Below are 16,994 nucleotides of genomic sequence, written 5' to 3' on the forward strand. Positions count from 1 at the left end.
TCGAATGTATTGTTTTTTTGTACACATATAAGAATCGAGAGTATGAGAATTGGTTTTGGTCCTTATAACTGCTCTGTTTATCTGTTATTCTGTCTTTTATGCTTTTTTTTTTATAAATAAAAAACACTTTATACCAATTTTGGAAGCATATTTATTGTATTGTTTGTCTGTATTTCAGGCTGCAGTGGATTAGTATTCAAAAATAATATTTTTTTATTTATAAAATCTATCTTGTAAGTAGAGTCATTACATGACTCATAGCTTTAATAGAGGCCCAAAATTAGTCATAACAGGATTTATCATTTGTGAATAAAATTTGTGATTCCTTCCATCAAACCTGTGGTTCCCAACCTTTTTCCTCTCTACGTTTTGAGTAAACTGATTACCCCTGACTAAGTGACATATTCTATGGATATTTCATATTATTATTCAATGCATAACAATAACAGTACAGATAAACTGTACAATTAACCCAAATAGTGAACCCAGTAACTGCAGGAAGTTTGTGTAAAACGAGCAATTTGGTTCAATTTTGAGCAGATTATTTCCTGTGAATATTGCATCGGAGATGAGTTTTCTTGTCATCTTTAGGAACTTGTATTACAATTCTCTGTATTATGTATTTTTTGTATATATTTTTTAAAAACCCCTTCTTAAAATCAAGAAGGCCTCTCGACCCCCCCGTGAAGCTTTGGTGACCCCTAATGGGGTCGGGACCCCCAGGTTAGGAACCAGTGAACTAGAGCAACAAATAGTACAACAGAAGACTTAACATGTTGAAGGAGTACACCACTCAGTGGGTGAGAAGACGATCAGGGAGTTTATTGTTTGACACGAGATGACGAGGAGGTGCAATTCTTCACCCAGTGACACAGTCATGGTGTGAACAGTGTGGCGCTCGGGGGCAATCTGAGGACAAGACTGTAAAAAGTCTAAAGGCCTTCTCTCTATTATGAGTGGATAAAAGAAAAACTAATTCCTGATATTGATTCTCATCACTTTATAATGATTCTTTTAAAGACCCAACATAAATCTGTCTTCTCTCAATTAGCTATTTTGTACCGAAATTGATTTAATAGGTAAAATAATGGCCGTGTTTCTGAGATTCTCCTAGTCAAACTGTGTCATGCAATTACGGGCAAACAGCCTTAGTAAATCAATGACTTGTATCCCATTATCTGTTCATATTCTAGCCTGAGAAACATTATTTTGAACCCTTCTCCTAGACTGTAAAAATAAATCTATATCTTCAAGTTTTTCTTAGGTTAATTTGATTGGAAGAATGTGTACTCTTATTGTATAAGGCTGCAGTGATTCTCTGTACCATGCAGTTTTCTTATTTTTATTTTTTATTTGACCTTTATTTAACCAGGTAAAATCAATTGAGAACCAATTCTCATTTACAATGATGACCTGGCCAAGAGGCAGTAGCACAGTCCACACAAGTGACACAGACAGCACAGATACAATACAGTATGACAAACACATGAGAAAATGGCTAAAAACAGCATAGGTAAATTAACAAACACTATGTACAAAAAAAGGCGGATTACTGGATGTACTTTGTAAAAATGGAAGAGAGAGAGAGAAGTGAGGGCTGGTCAGCAAGTACAGCAGTCAACTATGACTTGTTGCAGCTTTTGTTTGAACATGTTGAGAGAGGTGAGAGCTGTTAGTTTGAGCGTGTTCTGTAGTGAGTTCCAGTCATTTGCAGCGGCAAAATGAAAGGAGTTATGACCAAACACAGTACGGACTTTTGGAATGATGAGCCTTATGAAATCACTGGATCTTAAACGGCGATTGCTGTCGGAAATGTGCAGAAGATTGGAGAGGTAGCAAGGGGTCATTCCCAAAATGGATTTGTAGACCAAGAGCAGCCAGTGTTGTAGCCGCCTGGTGTGAAGGGAGGGCCAATCCACCAATCTGTAAAGTTCACAGTGGTGGGTGGTGAAGGGTGCACATGTGGCAAAACGGATTGCTGAGTGGTGGAGTGTGTCCAGTTTCCTGAGGGTGGTCTTTGATGCCATTTTATAAATTATATCGCCGTAGTCAAATAGAGGAAGGATGGTCATTTTCACAAGGGTGAATTTGGCAGAGTGTGTGAAGGAGGCCTTGTTTCGATACAGGAAACCCAGTCTAGCTTTGACTTTAGCCAGAAGGTTATTGATGTGTGTGTTAAATGAGAGAGATGAGTCCAACCAGAAGCCAAGGTATTTGTAGGAGCTGACAAACTCCAGCTCCGAGCCATCAGCACTGTAGATCTTGGGAGGGCTGGGGATGATGAGGTTTTTCCGGTCAAACAGCATACATTTGGTCTTTTTGGCGTTGAGGAGCAGGTGGAGGTTGTGGAAAGACTGTTGGATGGAGGTGAGGCTTTGTTGAAGAGTGGACACAGCAGAGTGGAGTGAGGGACCAGCTGAATATATGATGGTGTCATCAGCATACAGATGAATCCTGGAATTTCCAGCAGCTTTGGCTACATCGTTAATATAAATGGAGAACAAAATAGGGCCTAAGATGGAGCCTTGAGGCACACCTTTAGAGATGGTAAGAGGTTCAGACATGATGTTTTCGGTCTTCACCCGCTGGACACGATCAGCCAGGTAGCTAGCAAACCAGTTGCAACATCTACTGGACAAGCCAATGCTGGTAAGTCTTTGCAGGAGAATGTTATGGTTGACCGAGTCAAAAGCCTTGGCTAGGTCTATAAAGGCAGCTACACAAGTCTGTTTGATGTCCATGGCGGTGATGACGTCATCAAGGACCTTCAGTGTAGCGGTGGTACATCCGTGGCCTTTCCTAAACCCAGACTGCAGGTCAGACAAAATATGATTTAAGTCAATGAAGTGAATTAGTTGTTTATGTACCAGTTTCTCTATGACTATGACTATGACTTATCATGTTCAGTTATTACACCTTTTCTACATCTTCTAAAACCTATACAGTTTTCAGTTTTGGTGCAATTCAGGTGATGGTTCTCATAGAGATCATCACTTTTGTTTCTGTACTGCATTTAAAGGTTCCTGATGTATGAAGAGATATTTAAAACTAAGGGATTTTATGACAGTTACCTTCACTATCTGCTAATTCTGGGTTCAGTTTCCTGTATTATAATTATAGGTTAAGCTTGCCATTGTCAACAAATTCAATGAAAAGACCAAAAACCAAAAATGTGTTGGTACTTTAAAAACAGCTGTGAATTTATAGTTGCATTAAAAAAAAATATATTTTTCTGAAACCGATGGGCACTGTAGTTTTAAGTAAATAATATGCAAACGGAGAATATGGTGCATTTGTTGGGGACTATTTTCAGCTGCGGATTGATACATTTCGGTGCTAGTAGTGAGTATTTCCAGCAACAGAACTAAAAAAAACTGCAGTGCCCATGTTGGAACATGTCACCCAACAATGAGGATCATTGGATCATCTTTTTCCACACAGACAATTCTTGTTATTAGAATCAATTCGTTGTTGGCTTTTTGTCTTTTCATGGGATTTGTTGACAATAAAACATATATAGAATGATTTATCCTTTAATTAAAATGATTTCAGACTTGCTTTTGATGCACAGGGGAGGTCTTTGGGTTGTGGTGGGAAATCAGTAAAATATATAACAGGACAGCCTAGTAAATAGTTGTTTATTTGCCCTCCCGCCTACACACTCTATTATCTCCAACACAGTCCACGGCACGCCTACGCACCCTCAATCTCTCATCCCCAGATTAAACAAACATAAACAAGCCCATTGTGCAACACTTCTGTGGGATTTACACGATGATTATCGCCTCTGAATATGTTCAAATATTCATGTTCACATTTTGGTTGATATTACTGGTCATTTAAAAACATTTAAAATTAGGTAATTAGTACAAAGTCACAAATTAGTCTGAATATGTTGACATGTAACACTGTTATTTAGTGCTTTTGTTAAATTCTGGATTTGACTTTTGAATACTTTTTTAAAGTATTTAATCTTAGATATAATAAAGTTAGCTGATATTTATCATTTAAGATAAAACAATTGATAAATAACTTTGGAAAAACAAAGCAAAAATGTGAAAAAAACATGACTTAGTTTTACTTTTGATGAATTGCTCTTCCTAAAATATATAAAAGTTACAGTCCCTTTGCTTGAGTGTGTTCTGCAGCCAGATGCTGACCTTGTGTGCAGTTTTACTTTTCATGACACAGTGTGTTAACTGGCCTTAAGTTATGAAAGAACATGACTAACAAAAAAACTATTTGAGAATAGGTCTGTCTGAGCACCAAAATGCCAGCCGTCACTTTGAATTGTTTTGGTTGTGAAGCGAAGGGAAGTTTGAGCTCACCTGCTGCAGGTGGAGGGTCAGTGTCTGCACTCAGGTCAGGTGTATTGTCAGGTCAGGTATTATGTAAGTTTGCTCGTCTCTTCAGGTATTGAACCTCCCTTGCTGCCCTTTTTGGGCATATGACATCAAAAAGGTTTTATATCAAATGTTTGGTCGTATTTCAATTTAATTTAATATTTTTGTCTTGTATGCTGTAAATAAATCTCTACATCTGCCTACATGTGTATGCAGTGTCAATGCATGATGTACAGTGAATATATTGTTTATCAGTACAGAAGTACAAGTCCTGCACTCAAAACTTAACTTAAGTAAAAGTACAGAAGCATTATCAGCAAAATGCACTTAAAGTACAACAAGTAAAAGTACACATTATGCAGGAAAATGGCCTTGGTCAGTGTTATTTTATTACATTTTATATTATTGCATCAATTAATGTTGTGTTAATATTCATATTAACATTATTAAGCAGTGATGCTTTGGCAACACTGTTTTTTTTTTACTTTCATGCCAATAAAGCCACATTGAATTGAATATTACTGAGGTATTAATGCAAGCAGCATTTTACTCTTGTAGTTTGCCAAGGAGCTAATTCTAACTACTTTGTACTACTGTTGGGGTGTTTAATCTATAGTAATACATCCTGTTTTATAAGATGATCATATGTTTTGTGTCAAAAATCTTAATTTGCGAAGTAACCAGTAGCTAAAACTGTCGGATAAATGTAAAAAGTACAATATTTGCCTCTGAAATGCAGTGGATTATAGCGTAAAGTAGCATAAAGTACCAAGTAAAGATACATCAAACTTGTACTTAAGTACAATATTTGAGTAATTACACTTAATTTACATTTCACCACCACTGTCTATGGACATCAGAGGTGTTTTTTCTACTTGTGTTCACATGTTCTTATGTCATTGTATGAACATTGTTTTGTCTTTTTTTGTTCAATGACTTGACTTAATAGAGAACACAAATCGACTACACACCCACACATACAGAACAACAACTCACTTAAAACCATGACGCATCATTTTGTCCTTTACATCTATATTTTTAGATTTAAAACACTCCTGCTACTTGTGCTCATGCTACATTTACATCGTTGCAATTTTATGCATTAACCCAGCTGTCATCCAGAGTGATGCGTAAAAGTGTCTTAAGCTTATTTCTTTTAAATCTCCAGCATTAAAAGCAGCTAATAGTGAGGAATTAAGTCATCATGCTCAGATAATAATGTAAGTCATATTCCCTTAGGCTGGTTCTGGCTGGATTTATCCCCTCTGCACCTCATCTCTACATTAGTCATCATCGTTGCAGTCAGAGTGGTGACTAATCTCTTAATAAGTGAATAGGAGTTTCTCTTGAAAAGACGATGAGAGCAGAGTGAAGCATGATGGGAGAGTGACGGATAGGCTGGCACTGGGGAGAGTTCATTTGTTACAGAAGTGCCTCTTAAGAGTTACACTAGTCTCTAGCGTTGTGTCTGAGGTGGGGGGGTTCCATTGAGTGTGAGGGAAAGTAGAGGAGTATCAAACAAGGTGAGCTGATGGAAGGTAATGAGGCCGAGTGAAGGTGTGAGTGATGGCGAGCCTGGTGAAGTACCACAGTAAGTGAACTGGCTGCAGACAGCAGAACTTTTACAAAACAGGCATGTTTAACTTGAGCAGTTTGATCTGCCTTCTTATTATCTTCCAGGTCAAATTGACCCGTTTCACTCAAGAAAGCATTAAAGATTCATTCAGCATTTCTCTCCTCGCCTGAGTTGCATGTCAAAATGCTAATAATAGTTCGTAATAATTTTGGTCACTTTGACCTGGTTGTGGAAATTGAGGCTAAATCGGAGTTAAATGGTCCAAATGAAGCCTTTGATTGGCCATTTCCTACTGTGATTTCCCCCTGAATATCTCATTCACCATTTATAACGACATGGAATCAATCTCCTCTCTTTCAGCTATGAAACAGGACAAATTACAAATAATTGTTGAACAGTCTGACAGGAGACTTTCATTTCCTCCCACTTTTGCCCTTTAAAGTATAAGAAACAATGGAATAGTCACCTATACAGTCTGCAAGTACGACTCAGAGTTAATCCACAGATACAGATAGTATAATTGCCTGTTGACCCATTCAGCTGGCGATATACTTACTAGCTGAGCACTAGAAGAAAGGATGCAAAAGTGAATCAAAGTGAAGCTGTGACATGAAGTACTCTGCAAACAAGACATGTAACCTTATTCACGTTATGTTTTTGTATAATTGAAAAATCACATCCGATTCAATTATTAATTTGTTTTGCGGAGGAAACAGTTGAATGAATGGAACAGGATGGCGCCTGATATCTCGAATCCTATAGCTGCTATACATGTATTCTATCACTTAGAGGACAATGGACTACTATTGTACTATAAGATGGTCGAAAAGTATTCCTTTGAATCCATTCAGAGATTTGTAGTTCAATATGAGGGTCGTGTGAACGCAAGCAAAGGTGATCTGGCGAGAAGTAAATAGGCACTAGTTACTCAAATATTGATTTTAGTGTTATACTAAAATAATATATATTATAATATTTATTTCACATACATACACATGCGATACGATACGATACGATACGATACGATACGTTACGATACGATACGATACGATACGTTACGATACGTTACGATACGATACGATACGATACGATACGATACGATACGTTACGATACGATACGATACGATACGTTACGATACGATACGATACGATACGATACGTTACGATACGATACGATACGATACGTTACGATACGTTACGATACGATACGATACGTTACGATACGATACGATACGATACGATACGATACGTTACGATACGATACGATACAATACGATACACATACGATACGTTACGATACGATACGATACAATACGATACACATACGATACAATACGATACGATACGATACGATATGATACAATACGATACACCTTTATTGTCAGTTTGCATTGAAATTCATTTTGCATCCATAGTCAGCTCAGTTTGAGAAAAAGTACACATACAATAGACATACTGTTATATTTGTAATAAATATTGTTTTCATCAATTTTGCATACATTTGATATTAGATGTTAAACTACGTGCCAACATTTCACCACAAAATTAACATTTAAGAGAGGTTACGTTTTGTCTACAAATCCCTGGAGAAATCAACATAATCACAGAAAACTCATATTCATATTTGGAAATGAGTTTCTTGGGTTTTCATCATTTTCAAGGCAGGGTTGGTAGTGTTCAAATACATTTTTTGAAGGGTTATATTTGCTGAAATTTCCATTACATCCCAGCAGCAATCAATAAATCAAATGCTCTGACAAAAAATAAATAAAAAAATCCAGTATCTGCATCTGTCGCAGGACTGTAATAAACCCGTCTAATCATTTAATGCGGCCTGAATGTAATGATTGGACGGACTACCCGCCTGCCCGTGCACTCATTGCTCATCACCGGAGTCTTCCACAAGCTGCTATAGCTTGACAGCTGTGAGTACTAACAATAACCATGTTCGCCAAGTTCACGTTCATTATGATATGTTTATGTTCATAATGATTTTTTGGAGGGGGAGTGGCTTTGGAGTGAGGCCTAAAGGGATTTTCTCACTAGATTTAGGGTCTTTTGGAGTCAGTGCTTCAACATTGAGTTTTTTGGTTGGATCATTTTCAAAATCTAGTGAACTCTTGCTAGTTTCTCAACATTACCAACCCTACCTTTAGAAGGTTTCTGCCCTCTATAAATATGTCTCCATTAAGAGGGAACACTCTGCCCTTCTTACGTGTTGTAAAGTAAATATAATTAGTGCGAGTACAAAGCGAAAAACCTTGCAGTCCACAACACTTATTAAGCTCATTGTACCTTGAAAAGTGCCCACACACTCGCCATGTCACACAGTGCTTTTCTAAGAAGCCAGAAGGAGAGGAGTTAATGTCCCCTGGGTCAGGTCTTAGGGCTGCTCTCACACACACACTCACACACACTCTCTCACAGCATGCAGGCAGCATATATACAGTACACAGTACAGCCAGCATACCGTACGGGCAGCACATGCAATGCGCACCCACCCACAATCTGGTAAATTACCCATGACAGATAACAAGCACACTCATACAGTACAATCCTGTGCCAACACGTGCACACACACACACACTAGTGTTTGATCAGACCACAGAGGGATGAAAGCAAATGACAAGAGCTTTTATTGCAAAGCAGATTTTATGTAGCTGATGTGGGCTTGTCTCTGCTTTAACAAGAGATAAAGCGTGTGTGTGTGTCTTATAATCACCATGTAGGTGGTTCCAAGGTTTTCCCTGGACACCACTGCGCTCTCCATGGGGAGTAAGATCACAAATGAATGCCTTTATTGATTTTCTTTGTGTCTGTCTGTCTCTACATGAAACATTCCAGGGAAACCACTTTCATATGTAAATGAAATACCAGCAATTTGGGTGATTACACAATCAATAATGCAGCAAAGCCTTTTTCCATCGAGCTACTGATATGGCTAACTGAGCAATAGTAATGTTCCTATGGAGAGCATTTGCTACGCCGCTGTAATTAATGTTATTAATGAGCGAATCATTGGACCGTGTACTTTGGTAATTGCCTGGAGAGCTGCTCAGGTCTGCACTGATCAAGCGTTACATAATTCAAACACTGCTACCAGCCGCTATTTAGTCTAATGGATGTAATATCAAACGGAAGGCGAATTGCAGTGTTGTTAATATTAACCACAGAAATAATAATAATAAAAAAAGTCCACTTTGCTGCTGTGAAGAGATGACATAGAGGATAAATGTATTTAATGACTTTTTCTTTATGAAATAAACTGTTGCTATTGTTTGGACTTTTCAGCTGCAGGCCAGATATCAAACATGCATTCCTAAGAATGCTGAAATGAAAATCATGCTACTGAAAGTTATGAGTTTTATGAATTCCCAAATTCACACTGCAAGTTCTTGAATATGTACATATGGACCTGTACTTGACATCACAACTGTCCACCATTAAGTGTGGCTCTTAACTGTCTGCAATCAGCCCATTGGTCATATGTGATATTATTATATTTATTATTGCTCTATACCTGTAGATGATTTAACTCTGCCTCAGACCAGCAGTGTGCTAATGTAGCTCTTAAAGGGACAGTGTGTAGGATTTGGCGGCATTTAGTGGTGTGGTTGCAGATTGCAACCAACCGAGTACCCCTTCGCTCACTCCTCCCTTTCCAAGACTGCTGTAACGTGAGTGCAAAACCGTGGTAACGCCATTGGCCTTGCTCAGAGGCCATCCTTAATATCAATACTTTAGGAGCAACAGAAGTCAGACGGCGGCTGGCGGTACCACGGTTTTGCATTCTGCGGCTCACGTTACCGCAAATTCACAAGCGTGTCGGCGAACTACGGTGGCTTTCAGGTGATGTAAAAAAACGCAAAAGGCTTTCTCTAGAGCCAGTGTGATTATACACTAATGAAAACATAGTTATGAACATTATATTCCATTTCTGCTAATAGAGTCCCCGAAATGTTACACACTGGTCCTTTAACAGCGGGCTGCCACACACATACAAACAGTTCATCGACATACAAATCCATCGTAGTCCTTTTTCAGAGGTTGTCTAATTTCCAGAATGTGTACACACAAACTCATGAGCTTTTACTTGACGTACTTGAAGGGTATATGAATTCTTACAATGATTTAAGTGAAATTAAATGAGCCATTTAAGACATTTAAGCTTTAAACACTACTGTAGCCTATTGCCACGAGTTCCCTCTCTACAAACAGGTGACTGCCTGAATTGGTGGATGACCGAAAGCAACATCTGTTGAGGTGGAGAAAAAAAAAGAAGGTGAACAAACATCTCCTGCTCTCACAGCGCCCCCGGGCCTCCGTGTCCAGTCCATTAGTGACCGCCAGCATCCCTCACCTTTCCCCCACTTTGTGATCAGCTTGAAACTGACTGAGGGCGTCACTAGCTTTCCAAACAGGAGATTATTACAGTTGATAGTCCACATGAGGAGCAAGTGCAGTGACCCCTATATTTGCTGTTGCGTGAGAGCTGTTGCTGAGACCTGAGTGAGATCGAGCTCCTCAACAGAGACAAAACAAGAATTGTTACAAAATCCAGCATGAGAAAAAGCCCACGTGAAGCGCACACACCTCTCACTGCTAACATGTGACAAGGACAAGGAGGGCGCTGCATCAATATTTAATGTAAAAGGACCAAAATCTAATCTAAAGGTCCATGCTGCATCTTAATTAATTTCACATTTCCTGTAATAAGGTATCAAGTGTAGCAAATTTATCGTATAGAAAAATGCACACATCACCTCTGATTCATATATATATATATATATATATATATATATATATATATATATGTACAGTATATATGCCTAAAAAAAAGCATTGTGACAACATTGTGCGGACAATATTTGTCATTCTTTCGTATTGTTAATTGATTTCCAATAATAAATATATACATACATTTGCATAAAGCAAGCATATTTGCCCACTCCCATGTTAATAAGAGTATTAAATACTTGATGAATCTCCCTTTAAGGTACTTTATGAACAGATAAAAAATGTGTGATTACTCTGCGATTAATCGCCATTCAATATTTTAATGGACTGACAACTAATGTGCCTTTTTCACATCACACATTTTGACTTGTCACAGTCAAAAAACATCATGGTATGGTGCATGCTGGCTCACTGTCACACTGTCCTTTTTTTCGTAAAGACGGTGTGACAGTGAGCCAGCATGCATAACACCCAGACCCTGAAACTGAAGCAGCTAAATGAAATTCAAATATCATTAATTTCATTATTTACACCCCGGCTGTTCCAACTGTAACATGGAATATCTTCCCTGGCATATTAGTGAACATCTTAGTAAACATATGTATTGAACATTTAGGGTGGTGGTGATGTCATTTTTATAAAAGCAGCTTGGCATATTAACACTTTTACAAGGTGAGGATATCTGTGTATGTATCCACAGGTCTCCTGCTATCCTGTGATGCCCTCAACCACTACCTGTTTAAACAGCCGGGGCAGATAAACTAACTGCTGTGTTTGTGGCTGTTTGAGGCTGCCAGATTCATTCAGACGGCACAGGGAGAACAGACAGACTCATCGTCGTCATCGCTCTTCTCACTCTGTCACACGCGCAAACACGTGTCTGCGGCTGACCTGCTCCTGAATCATAATTGTAGATGTTGATGAGATCTAAACCACCTTTTTTTTTGATCAGTGCATCATATCTCATCAATACAACCGTGTAAATGGTCATTTGGCTTCTGCAGCCTTAATAGTCGGGTGTATGTTAGATTACACCTATAGGTAATCAAAGCTGCTGAGCACACTTGACCACAGGGCACATGTTTTCACACATTTGTGGTATCTCTCTACAGGTCTCTCTCTTTCTCTTTCACACACACACCCACACAGACTGAGCAAACAGGATTCAAATGTGTCTTGGTGTAAATTGAAGCAATTTTCCGGGACAAGGTACTCTCTTTCTCAAGGTGCCATTAGTCTCTTCAAACAGACCCACCTGCGCTCCGGAGGAAGAGGCTGGAATGAAGTGAAGAGGAAGGAAAAAAATCAAAGTCAGGTGTAACGCAAGGACTCTTTGAAAGAAAATGTAAAAGACACGTGCTTGAATTTCATTTTTTTATTCCTCTTGTAGAAAATGTACATCAAAGACAATACCATACAAAATAGAAAAATGGCACACGGCACTCACAGGTTCAAACACAATAAGGGCTGTACAATACTGCTTTGGCATTTCCAAAAAAACACGGACTAAAGTGCAAGATTTCCCATTCCTTTTTCTCATTTAAGTACATTCACAGGTTTGTTTTGTCTTTTTCACAGAAGTTTCTTGTTCACAGCATTTCCAAAAAAATCTCATCCTAACCTGTCTTGAGACATTGTAAAGTGCAGATACAGTATGCATGAGAGACACGTTTCTATAGCATCACACCCTCACTGTCAACTGTAAGCAGGTCGTCAATTGTCACAGGATGGTTTGTCTTTTTGCTCTGTCTTTTTCTCACACACACTAACACACACACATTCACACACAAAAAGAGCCCTATAGCACCGTTTTAGACTTCACTTGGTGACCTGGACCGGTAGGTCTTGTTGGTCTGAAAGCAGCCACAAAGAAGCACGTAGAGGGAACGCTGGATCTCTGCGTTCCTGTAGGCGTAGATGATGGGGTTGATCATGGAGTTGTATGTGGCTGGCAGCAGTGTAGCGTATGTGTACACTGACGGATACTCCCTCTCGCCTACCAGGCAGTAGATGGCGAAGGGCAGCCAGCTGGCGCCAAATGTCCCCAAGATGATTGCCAGAGTGGAGACCCCCTTCTTGGTGACGACGTAATGCGACGTGGCAAAAAAGTGCTGCTGGAGGGCGATCTGGTGCGCGTGGTGGCACACGATCTTGCAGATCTTGAAGTAGAGGCTCAGCATGAGTATGAAGATGACAAAAAAGGAGGTGGCGAGGAGAGTGACCATGCTCCGGGTCAAAGGTCGGACGATGCTGCAGGAGTCCGGGTCGTCAAGGCAGTTCCAGCCGAGCACCGGCAGCAAGCCCAAAAACAGGGACACCCCCCAAGTCCCCAGTAGCATCAGATGTACGTACTGCAGCGTCTTCTCTGAGAAGTATGTCAGGGCGTTGTAGAGGGAGAAGTAGCGGTCCACAGTTATGGCCAAAAGGCTGCTGATGGACGCCGTGAAGGAGGCCACCAGGAAGCCTACAGTGATAAGGCTGATAGTCTCAGAGGAGATCACGTACTGAAATACAAAGTTCAGGATTAATCCCATGCCGGCCAGCAGGTCCGCTGTGGCCAGGCTCCCGATCAGCACAAACATGGGAGTCCTGAGCGTCGGTGTGTAGAAGATGATTGCTACCACTATGGCGTTTTCACAGGCGATGATGGTGCCCGACATGCAGAGCATGATGTCCCACGGGTTGATGGAGAAGTCTAACGGGGCGGTGGAGAACTCCAGGCTGCTGTTGAGCTCTGGAGAGTCAGCCTCCATCCACGAGGGAGCTTCTCCAGCCACAGGACTCGCAAAGGAGTCGTTCACCACCTGCGACTCGTTCATGTCTCCGAGCTGTCGTCTTTTTGTCCTGCAGGAGAACAAGTAGATCGGTTTGTTAATGATAATGTGAAGGCAAATTCTCTTTTCACAAGTGTCTTTTTTAAGGAGGATTTGGTAATGTTTCAAGCATGGTGTTTGCTTGCAATTGACTAGAAATGAAGCTTAAACTGATCTTTAAGTCATTCAAAAGCACAAATGCCCAATGCAAAAAATGCACATCTACCTACATGCATACATACATATCACTACAGCATGATGAATTTAAATGTAACTAAAGCAGTAGAGGCTCAAACTATAGTCATTTTGTAGAAAACCTGTTGCAGGAGTCATACAAAAATGACAAGGAAAATCCACCCTAAAACAGTTTTTTTTTTGTCATTTCTATAGTATCTGCTGTACAGCTCACTTTTAATTTGTCAATTTGAGTTGCACAGCAAAGAAACAGACTGTAATGACGGATTCATCTGCAATTTGAAGTCTGTAAATACTGAAGAAACTCTACGTGCATTGCACATATGAAAGCCCTGCGTCCAACTAAAACTAATTTAGATGGAATATCTAAAACAAAACTCCCTATTAAACTTGTAATGCTCTGATTTTTGGGCTTAAACAAACAGCTGCCTGTTAGATGTTGATTTCACAGCACCAAAACCACCAGCATGGTGCAATTTAAATTCTGTTTTAGGGTGGATGTTCCCTTTACTGTAGTGAAGCAGAGGAGCTGTCCGTGGTGCTGAAATCACAGCAACTAAATACCATCAGAACTTAATTTACAGATGAGTTTTATTCTATTTATGCTTAATAACTATAGAATTAATATTATTTTCATCCACTAAGGAATATAAAAGTGTAATATATCTTGCTGTATCCCTCAAAATCAGATAATCACTCTGCTATCTTGGAGAGACAATTCAAAGTAAAATACATTTTTTTTTTCCAAATATGATTTCTGATAAAAGATTAGATACATACCTCAGTGACAAAACGGTGTGAGCTGCTGAGGTTGTCGCTGAAAATCGGAGCCCTTCGTCCAAAGTGTCTCAAAGACTCAAAGTAGAACAAAAAGGATGCAAACGGATTGTCCCTCTTTCTTTCTCTTTTGCTCCTTTTGGACCCTCCTCAAGTGAAGCCCTTGATTTTGTTGTGCTTCCCACGCATGGGACAGACACCCAGGGCAGGGGTGATGTGAAGCATTGGCTGGTGTTCAGCTCAGTGAGGAGATGCTGAATGTGAGGATGGAGGAGGAGAGAGCAAGAGGTAGGAGGAGAGAAGAGGGGACCGATGGGAGATGCTGGAGGAGAGCTTTAAATCAGCCTGACGTCATGGAGAGAGAGAGAGAGAGAGAGAGAGAGAGAGAGAGAGAGAGAGAAGTGCCTTTTATTTACTCCTCTACTTCATGTTTTTTTTTACATTTATCCTTTGATATTGCAATATATTGACACAACAAGCATTAAATTACTTCTTTATCTTGTTCTTCCATTTGCATGCATGTTCTTTTTAAATATCTATATATTGTAATTTGCTTAATATATTGTATAATCTGTATGTATATATATGTTTTTGTTTTTATTTTGTTATTTTTTAAAATTTTATTTATTTATTATTGAATTGACGCTTTGGCAATATTGTTCACCTGACTGAATTGAGAGAGAGAGAGAGAGAGAGAGAGAGACTTGATCCCTCTCTCTCTGCATATATCAGCCCTTTTTGACTGAGAGAATGAAACTACAGCTTCTTCTTCTTCTTCTTCTTACCTCAGTACACACCTCTCTCTCCTCCTGAATGAATTGTGATCTCAGGTAAACCCTTGGGGGAACAGGTTCAAAAGAGGTCCCAGGTTATAAGCATTATGCATAATGAAAAACAAGCCCTGCACCATAAGACTTTAAAAGTGACATTTACTAATACAAATCTGTTCTCTGAGTCATTTTACTATACTAAATCATAACTAATACTAAATCAAAACTTATTTTACAGATGAGTTTTAATACATGTATCAAGACTTACAGTGTGATTGTGGTGCTTAATAACTACATAATTAATATTATATTTCATCCACTAAGGAATATAAAAAGTGTAATATGTCTTGCTGCATTCCTCTAAATGATATCATAGGATTACTACAGTAGGCAGATAATCACTCTGCTATTTTGGAGAGACAATTCAAAGTAAATTAAAAAAAAAAATTCGGGAACATGATTTCTGAAAAAGTTTAGATACGTGAGGGCGCTGAATGTGAGGAGGAGGAGGAGGAGTGCTGTAGATCAGGGGTCAACAGCCTTTTTGATTTGAAGTACCATTTAAAATCTTTCTTGTTAATCCATGTTAACAACATAATTCACATTAAGTTTATTTATTATCATGACACCACATCAAAATTTTAAAATCTCCAACGGATCTGTAATTATATTCCATCCATAAAGGCAACGTGCATAGCAACATAAAATCAGGACACTGTAATTATATATATATATATAGAGAGAGCACTATACAAGCAGGCTGCCATCCTTATGAAAACAACCACATCTGAGTTGAAATCATTAACCTTCCACCAATCTAGTTCAGCAGCAAAAAACTTAAATTCTGTGAAGAAGGCAACGAGTACTAGCCAATCAGAGGCAGAGTAGGGCGGGTCTTCGCCCTGAAATAACAGGCTGCACAACTGCCAGTGGCTGTGAAAGAGGTCATTTGGCATGCGGATGAGATTGCACTTCAACATTTCCAAAAAAAAAGGTCTTGCACACTTATAGCTAGTGTGCCAATGGTGCACTCGTGCCTAAGGTTGCCTACCCCTGCAGCAGATTAATACCTTGAAAGCCTGGTGTATGAGGCTACAGTTTCACACTGAATAGGTGGAGCGAGTCAACTTGTCTTAAACACCTGCTAATTTCACCTAATGGGGAGAATCTGTGGAAAGTGTCAGCTTCAATACAAAATTCAATAAAAAAATATCAGACTTCAATAGGTAATGGCATCATAACTGTTAACAAGCTTGAATTGGCACCACTGAGGCTGCAGACTCTTAAAGGAACAGTGTGAAACATTTCAGAGGATCCATCAGCAGAAATGGAATATAATATTCATAGCTATGTTTTCATTAGTGTATGATCACCTGAAACTAAGAACTGTTGTGTTTTCGTTAGCTTAGAATGAGCCCTTCATATCTACATGGGGAGCGGGTCCTCTTCACGGAGTCCGCCATGCCCAGAACGGACAAACCAAACACTGGCTCCAGAGAGAGCCTTTCACGTTTTGATGTTACCTGAAGGCCGCCGTAGTTCTCCGACATGCTTGTGAAACTGCGGTAACGTGAGCCGCCGTCTGACTTTCCGTTGCTCCTAAAGTAGTGTTATTATGGCAAGGATGACCTCTGAGCGAGGCGAACGGCGTTACCACGGTTTTACACTCAGGGGCTCATGTTACGCAGTCTTGGAAAGGGAGGAGTGAGCGGAGGGCAGTTGGTTGCAATCTGCAACGACACCACTAGATGTCCCCAAATCCTACACACTGCACCTTTAATCT

The 16,994-nt window shown here is 39.5% G+C and overlaps 1 protein-coding gene across 1 annotated transcript; it reads right to left on the reverse strand.

The window, feature by feature from the left end:
- Window positions 1-12,016: 12,016 nt before the first annotated feature.
- Window positions 12,017-14,976, reverse strand: LOC119477293 (G-protein coupled receptor 6). The gene is made up of 2 exons (XM_037751312.1): window positions 14,445-14,976; window positions 12,017-13,500 (listed from the first exon to the last, which is right to left on the reverse strand). The coding sequence occupies exon 2, from the start codon at window positions 13,473-13,475 to the stop codon at window positions 12,468-12,470; it is 1,008 nt and encodes a 335-aa protein (XP_037607240.1). The 5' UTR covers window positions 13,476-13,500; window positions 14,445-14,976; the 3' UTR covers window positions 12,017-12,467.
- Between the last annotated feature and the right edge of the window lie 2,018 nt (window positions 14,977-16,994).

This window comes from Sebastes umbrosus, chromosome 18 (assembly GCF_015220745.1).
Source record: "Sebastes umbrosus isolate fSebUmb1 chromosome 18, fSebUmb1.pri, whole genome shotgun sequence".
NCBI classification, from domain to species: Eukaryota; Metazoa; Chordata; class Actinopteri; order Perciformes; family Sebastidae; genus Sebastes; species Sebastes umbrosus.

Coding starts and splice junctions, on each gene's coding strand:
- LOC119477293 (XM_037751312.1), bottom strand. CDS start 13,475: ATGAACGAGTCGCAGGTGGTGAACGACTCCTTTGCGAGTCCTGTGGCT.